Source organism: Lipotes vexillifer, unplaced genomic scaffold, assembly GCF_000442215.2.
Source record: "Lipotes vexillifer unplaced genomic scaffold, Lipotes_vexillifer_v1.1 scaffold543, whole genome shotgun sequence".
Taxonomy (NCBI): Eukaryota; Metazoa; Chordata; class Mammalia; order Artiodactyla; family Lipotidae; genus Lipotes; species Lipotes vexillifer.
In genome coordinates this window covers 2,079,394-2,087,476 of record NW_006799055.1, presented here as the reverse complement: position 1 = coordinate 2,087,476, position 8,083 = coordinate 2,079,394, and the positions used below count along the sequence as shown (strand labels likewise).

General features: G+C 41.5%; 1 protein-coding gene across 1 annotated transcript in view; it reads right to left on the bottom strand.

The window, feature by feature from the left end:
• The window catches only part of FLT3 (fms related receptor tyrosine kinase 3), a 52,386-nt gene extending 51,234 nt beyond the window's left edge, over nt 1-1,152 (bottom strand). Inside the window, exon 1 of the mRNA XM_007471441.1 lies at nt 1,037-1,152. Coding sequence (XP_007471503.1) covers nt 1,037-1,144 — 108 coding nt within the window. The 5' untranslated portion in view covers nt 1,145-1,152. The remainder of the gene's footprint in view (nt 1-1,036) is intronic.
• Nucleotides 1,153-8,083: the final 6,931 nt, after the last annotated feature.

Here is an 8,083-nt window from a genome sequence, read left to right as displayed (position 1 = left end):
TTGCGGAGCACAGGCTCCAGACGCGCAGGCTCAGCGGCCATGGCTCACGGGCCCAGCCGCTCCGCAGCATGTGGGATCTTCCCGGACTGGGGCACGAACCCGCATCCCCTGCATCGGCAGATGGACTCTCAACCACTGCGCCACCAGGGAAGCCCTAGACTTTTAATATTTTCACTTCTCGGTCATTTAAGCTTCCTTCATTTGAGTAAATAGCTAGGCTGGGATAGATGAATAGCATGAAAGAAGAGTAATGACAAACAAGGTTGGAACTTGGAGTCAGAGCCAGATTATGGAGCGACGTGCACGTCACTTGAAGCCGTGGGAAGACCAAGCCGGGCTGTAAAGTTTGTAGCCCTGCTTCAGGAAGACCCATGTGGCAGCCCTGCCTGAGCTGAACTGTAGAAGGAAGACGCCACTTATGATATTATTGTGACTATGAGGGCTGGAATTAGGGAAGTGCCAGGGGAACTAGGGAATATGAGATGGTTACAGGAGAACTAGGAAAGAAAGGAAATTGACAAGACTCGGTAACTGACTGAATGTGAGGGCAAGGGAGAGGAAGCAATCCAAAATGAGGCTGAGCTTTCAAGCCTGGGAACTAGACAGGGCCATAAACAGAAATCCATTAAAACAAGAAGATGCTTGGGGAAATAGAAATGAAATAAATTATACAGGTGTGTCTTAATGAGCAAATGGAAAAATCTACTTATCTAAATCCAGGCGACAGTTGGAAATTAGGGATTCAGGCTTGAGAGAGAAGCCTGGCTTCTTTTTAAGGAGAAAGGGAAACTCCTGTTTCTTACTCAGTCTAGTATCACTGTCCTTCCTGAATCTAAACCCAAAGAGAACAAGGCTCTTGATGGAATGGAGTGCCAGGTAGCAATGAGTATAGACGCTCATCTGTACCAGATATGAGTACATAGTATACTTAAATACATAAAAAAGAAAAGCCCATAAGCCATGGCAGGTGTCAATAGCTTACAAAGTATGGTCTCTAGAGAAAATAGCTAAAGTTGTCACTTTAATATTACTTTACCAAGGGATTCGATGATGATGTCCCCACTGATGAATCATTGTTTCTATGGTTGATTAAAACACACTTGATCACAGGCAGATCTTGATTTGTGATAGTCTCAAATATCATTGCGGAAAAAACAACTGTAAAACAAAATAAAGACAATGATGTTGATCCATGCACACCTTAAAAAGAAAATACGTGTTTGTCTTACAACAAAACAAAATGTAATCAAGGGAGGGACTTCCCTGGTGGCGCAGCTGTTAAGAATCCACCTGCCAAGGCAGGGGACACGGGTTCAAGCCCTGGTCCGGGAAGATTCCACATGCCACGGAGCAGCAGCTAAGCCCGTGAGCCACAACTACTGAGCCTGCGCTCTAGAGCCTGTGAGCCACAACTATTGAGCCCATGTGCCACAACTACTGAAGCCCACGCACCTAGAGCCCGTGCTCCGCACCAAGAGAAGCCACCACAATGAGAAGCCCGCGCACCGCAACGAAGAGTAGCCCCCGCTCGCCGCAACTAGAGAAAGCCCGCGCGCAGCAGCAATGAAGACCCAACACAGCCAAAAATAAAAATAAATAAATAAATAATATTTTAAAAAATGTAATCAAGGGAAAGTGGCCAACAGGAAAGTGTGTAGGAAATATAATTTCATAAAAGGTAAGTCTTACTATCAATCAGGAGTGGAGGTCCTTAGAGCAGTGTTTTCCAAGGGAACTTTCTGCATGATGGAAATATTCCTTAGCGCTGTTCAATAGGGTGGTCCTTAGCTGCATTTAGCATTAAGCATTTGAAGTGAGGCTAGTGCAGCTGAGGAACTGATTATTTGTATACCAGCCATTTTTTTCTTCTTTATGGTTTCCTGGTGCATATAAACACTATGTTTACACTATATTGTAGTCTGGTAAGTGTGCAATAGCATTATACCTAAGAAAACAATGTACATACCTTAATCAAAAAATACACTCTTAAAAAAAAAAACACTCTTGCTAAAAAATGCTAACCATCATCTGAGCCTTCAGCGAATTGTAGTAATAACATCAAAGATCACTGATCACAGACCACTGTATCAAATATAATAATAATTTAAATAATTATTGAATAATTGAAATATTGTGAGAATTACCAATATGTGACACAGAGACACAAAATAAGCAAATACTTTTGGAAAAATGGCGCCGACAGACTCACTCGAGGCAGGGTTTTCACAACACTTCAGCTTATAAAAAATGCGATACCCGTGAAGCACAATATAGAGAAATGCAGTAAAACAAGGTATGCCTATTATCAGCAGTTCATTCCCTTTAATTGCTGGGGAGTAGTCTATTATATAGATAAAACACAACATTTCAATTCATCCACCTGTTGATAGAATTTGGATTGTTTCTACTTCGGGGATCTTACAAATAAAGTTGCTATGAACATTGGTATAAAAGTCGTGGTTTGGATGCATGAGTTCATGTTCCTTGAATAAATACCAAGGAGTAGAATACCTCACTCATATGGGAGGTGTCTGTGTCACTTTTTAAGAAAGTGCCAACTGTTCTCCAAAGAGGGTGTATCACTTTGTATCCCTATTGGCAGTGTATGAGAATTAGTTGTACCATGTCCTCACCAACGCTTGGTAGGATGAGAATTTTTAATTTTAGCCATTCCAAAAGGCATATTATATCTCATCATGGTTTTAATTTGCATTTGCATCCTTTCAGATGCTTGTATGACATCCTATATATTCTTTGGTAGTATGTCTGTTGCATCTTTTGTCTTTTTTTGTGTGTGTGTGGTACGCGGGCGTCTTACTGTTGTGGCCTCTCCCGCTGCGGAGCACAGGCTCCGGACGTGCAGGCCCAGAGGCCATGGCTCACGGGCCCAGCCGCTCCGCGGCATGTGGGATCTTCGCGGACCGGGGCACGAACCCGCATCCTCTGCATCGGCAGGCGGACTCCCAACCACTGCGCCACCAGGGAAGCCCTCTTTTGTCTTTTAAAATTGGGTTGTTTATCTCCTTATTATTGAGTTTTGAGAGTCGCCCCCCCCAGTTTTATTGAGATATTGTTAATATATAACATTGTATTAGTTTCAGGTGTACAACATCACAATTAGATATATGTATTCATTGTAATAGGAGTACCACAATAAGTTCAGTTAACATCCATCAGCTCACACAGTTACTAAAGTTTTTTTCCTGTGATGAGAACTTTGAAGATCTACTCTCGAGATGTGGATGGACCTAGAGTCTGTCATACAGAGTGAAGTAAGCCAGAAAGAGAAAAAAAACATCATATATTAATGCATATATGTGGAATCTAGAAAAACGGTACAGATGAACCTATTTGTGGGGCAGGAATAGAGACGTAGATGTAGAGAACCGACATGTGGACACGGTGGGGAAGGGGAGGGTGGGATGAATTGGGAGATTAGGAGTGACATAAATACACTACCATTTGTAAAATAGATAGCTAGCAGGAACATGCTATAAAGCACAGGAAGCTTAGGTCGGTGCCCAGTGATGACCTAGATGGGTGGGATGGTGGGGGAGGGTGGGAGGGAGGTCCAAGAGGGAGGGGATATAGGTATACATATAGCTGATTCACTTCATTGTACAGCAGAAACTAACACAACGTTGTAAAGCAGTTATACTCCAATAAAAAATAAATAAACAAATAAATAATTAAATAAAGAAAGATCTCTCTTAGCAACTTTCAAATATATAATAGAGTCCAGGTAGCCCCCACTTTTTGAAAGTTCACTTTATGCCACTTCACTTTTACAAAAGACCTGCATTAGCACCTGTTTTCACTAACTGAAAGAAATCTGAATAGGATTTTTGCTTTTATGAAAAAAGGTGAAAAGCAAAAATAGCATCAGAGTTTGTTTGGCAGCGAGCTCTTATAGGGGTGGCTTGAACCCCAAGCAAGGAGAGTGGAACTGCCAAGCTCTTTCCCCAGAAACTATGCTCAGCATCTCACCATCAAGCCATGATAGCTTTGTACTGTGTCTGTGAGCATCTGTGCTTTATCTCCATTTATTCTGTGTAATCTGTTTGCAAGATGTGTCCCTAAGTTCATTGCTTCTTCAGTTTACACAATCTGAGCTTACAAAAGGCTTCACAGGAATGCTCTACTTTCAGATAGTGGGGAAACCTGTATTGGTAACTATAGTCGCCATCTTGGACATTCCATCCCCAGAACTTATTTATCTTATAACTGGAAGTCTGTACCTTCTGACCACCTTCACTCATTTCTCCCACTCCCTACCCCCACCTCTGGCAAACACCAGTCTCTTCTCTGTTTCTGAGTTTGGTTGTTTTTTTTTCAGATTCCACATATAAGTGAGATTATACAGAATTTGCCTGACTTATTTCACTCAGCATAATGCCCTCAAAGTGCATCCATGTTGTCACAAATGGCAGGATTTATTTCTTTTTTATGGTTGAATAATATTGTACATATACAGTTGACTGTTGGACAACGTGGGTTTGAACTACACAGGTCCACTTACACATGGATTTTGTTCAATAAATATTTGGAAAAACTTTTGGAGATTTGTGACAATTTGAAAAACCTCGCAGACGAACTGTATAGCCTAAAAATACTGAAAAATAAGAAAAAGTTAGGTATGTCATGAATGCATAAAATATATGGGGCCTCATTGGGAATCGGGCACACCAACTTGGGTTCAGCAACAGATTTATGATCAGGACTGCCCGTACCTGTAAAGCTGCTAACTAGCCTTGAAGGGAAAAGATAAACACAAGCTGTCTTTTAGTTGTACAAGAAGGTCTGGACAATGAGTAACTTTTTCTGAATTGGTTTCATCGATGCTTTGTCCCTGAGGACAAGAAGTACCTTGCCCGTAAGGGACCGCCTCGGGTTCTTTTGATACTGGACAACGCCCCTAGCCACCCAGAGCCCCATGAGTTCAACACTGAAGGCGCTGAAGTCGTCTACTTGCCCCCAAACATCTAATTCAGCCTCTAGATTGGGGGGAGGGGTCATAAGGACCTTTAAGGCTCATTACACACAGTACTCTATGGAAAGGATTGTCAACGCTATGGAAGAGAACACCAAAAGAGAGAACATCATGAAAGTCTGGAAGGATTGCACCACTGAAAATGCCATCATTGTTAGAGAAAAAGCCGTGAAAGCCATCAAGCCTGAAACAATAAATTCCTGCTAGAGAAAACCGTGTCTAGATGTTGTGTGTCTGACTTTACAACACAGCCAACCGAGGAAATCATGAAAGAGATGTGGACAGGGCAAAAGAGGTGGGAGGTGAAGGGTTTTAAGATATGGATCTTGGAGAAATTCAAGAGCTAATAGGCACCATGCCCGAGGAATTCCCAGAAGAGGATATGATGTAGACGAACACTTCCAACCAGAGCCACACGATGAGAAAGAAGATACAGAAGCAGTGACAGAAACCAAATTGACATGGAACAATCTGGCAGGAGAGTTCCAATTATTCAACACTGCTTTTGACTTCTTTTATGACATGGATCCTTCTATGATACAAGCACTGAAACTAAAGCAAATGGTGGAAGAAGGGTTGGCACCATATAGAAACATTTTGAGAGACAAGAAGCAAAAAAGTCAGAGATAAATTACAATGTATTTCTGTAAAGTTACACCAAGGGTGCCTACCTCTCCTGCCTCTACCTCTCCCGGCTCTGCTACCCCTGAGACAGCAAGACCAACCTCTCTCTCCTCCTCAGCCTACTTAACGTGAAGACGACAAGGATGAAGACCTTTATGATAATTTACTTCTACTTAACAAATAGTAAATCATCATCGTGTCCTACAGTTAATAAACTTATCTCCTGTGTATGTGTGTATCTTTGTGTGAAAATCTAACTGCATGAGATGTTTTTGTGTCACCATCATCATCATCACCTACGTATTCATCATGTAGACCAGTGGTCCCCAACCTTTTTGGCACCAGGGACCAGTTTCGTGGAAGACAATGTTTCCATGGACCAGGGGCTGGGGGTAGGAGGGGAGGGATGGTTTAGGGATAATTTGAGCACATTACATTTATTGTGCATTACACTGCAGTATATAATGAAATAATTATACAACTCACCATAATGCAGAATGAGTGGGAGCCCCGAGCTTGCTTTCACTTGCCATTCACTGATAGGGTTTTGATATGAGTCTGCAAGCAATTGTTTATTATGGTCTCTGTGCAGTCAAACCTCTCTGCTAATGAGAATCTGTACCTGCAGCAGCTCCCCAGCGCTAGCATCACCGCCTCAGCTCCACCTCAGATCATCAGGCATTAGATTCTCAGAAGGAGCGAGCAACCTGGATTCCTCGCAGGCACAGTTCACAGTAGGGTTTGGGTTCCCACTCCTATGATAATCTAATGCTGCTGCCTATTTGACAGGAGGCAGAGCTCAGGCAGTAACGCGAGCTATGGGGAGCGGCTGTAAATACAGATGAAGCTTCGTTCGCTTGCCCGCCACTCACTTCCTGCTGTGCAGCCTGGTTCCTGCTGTGCAGCCCAGGGTTGAGGACCCCTGGTGTAGACCACTGTGTGCAAGACTTGTATTGAAGTGGATAGCCTATCCTTATGTAGGCATAAGGTGAGTGATATTTAACATAAAATTAATAATGTTTAGTTTTCTTACTGTTTTTTAAGTTTGCTTTCAAAGAATTACATTACCATACTGTATGCCTCTCTATTGTAATTGCAGAAATTGCATATCAGTCTGTCACCACAGGTAAGTGGTTTTGTAAAAAAATAACAATTTTTCCGATATTGTATTACGAACATGACTGTAATGCTGTATGCCATAACATTTTTATAACAATTCGTTCATTAATATATAGGCTAGGGACTTCCCTGGTGGAGCAGCAGTTAAGACGCCATGCTCCCAATGCACGGGGTCTGGGTTCGATCCCTGGTCAGGGAACTAGATCCCACATGCATGCCGCAACTAAGAGTTTGCATGCCACAACTAAGGAGCCGGCGAGCCGCAACTAAGGAGCCCTCCTGCCGCAACTAAGACCCAGTGCAGCCAAATAAATAAATAAATAAATATTTTAAAAAATTATAAAAGTATATATATAAGTAGACTAGGCTAACATGAAAAGCAATCATATCACTTAACACTAAGCTATCATAAAGCAGTCATACTATTGCTTCTTCATTATCAGTGCAGGAATCGTTATAAGTAAATACGAATTTCTTTTTCATCATCATTATTATTATTGTTATTATTTTGGCTCACCACACGGTTTGCAGGATCTTAGTTCCCTGACCAGGGATTGAACTCAGGCCCACGGCAGTGACAGCACCAAGTCCTAACCACTGGACTGCCAGGGACTTCTCCATCTTTTCATTTTTGATGTGTAGCGTTAGTAATACGTATAACACCTACAGTGTTTTGTAACATGTAAGACAATATTGATGTAGGTGCTGACAGATGATTCATCATGTAAACAGGCAATGGAAACTTACAGCATTGATAAATACAGTATAGTACCGTAAATGTATTTTATTTTACTTATAATTTTCTTAATAGCATTTTCTTTACTCTAAGTTTACTTTACTGTAAGAATACCATATATAACACATATAACATACAAAATGTGTGTTAATGAACTGTTTATGTTATCAGTAAGCCTTCTGGTTAACAGTAGGCTATTAGCAGTTAAGTTTTGGAGGAGACAAAAGTTATACTCGGATTTTCAACTGCACAGGGAGTCGGTGCCCCTAACCTCCACGTTGTTCAAAGGTCAACTGTATACACCATATTTTCTTTATTCAGTCATCCATCAATGGACACTTAAGTTGTGTCCATGTCTTGGTTACTGTAAATAATGCTGCAATAAACATGGGGCTGCAGACATCTCTTTGAGATACTGATTTTGTTTCCTTCAGATATACACCCAGAAGCAGAATTCCTGGATTATATGGTAGTGCTATTTTTAATTTTTTGAGGAACCTCTATACTGATTTCCATAGTAGCCATACCGTTTTATATTCCCTTCAACAGTGCACAAGGATTCCCTTTTGTCCACATCCTCACCAACACTTATAATCTTTTGTCTTTTTAATGAC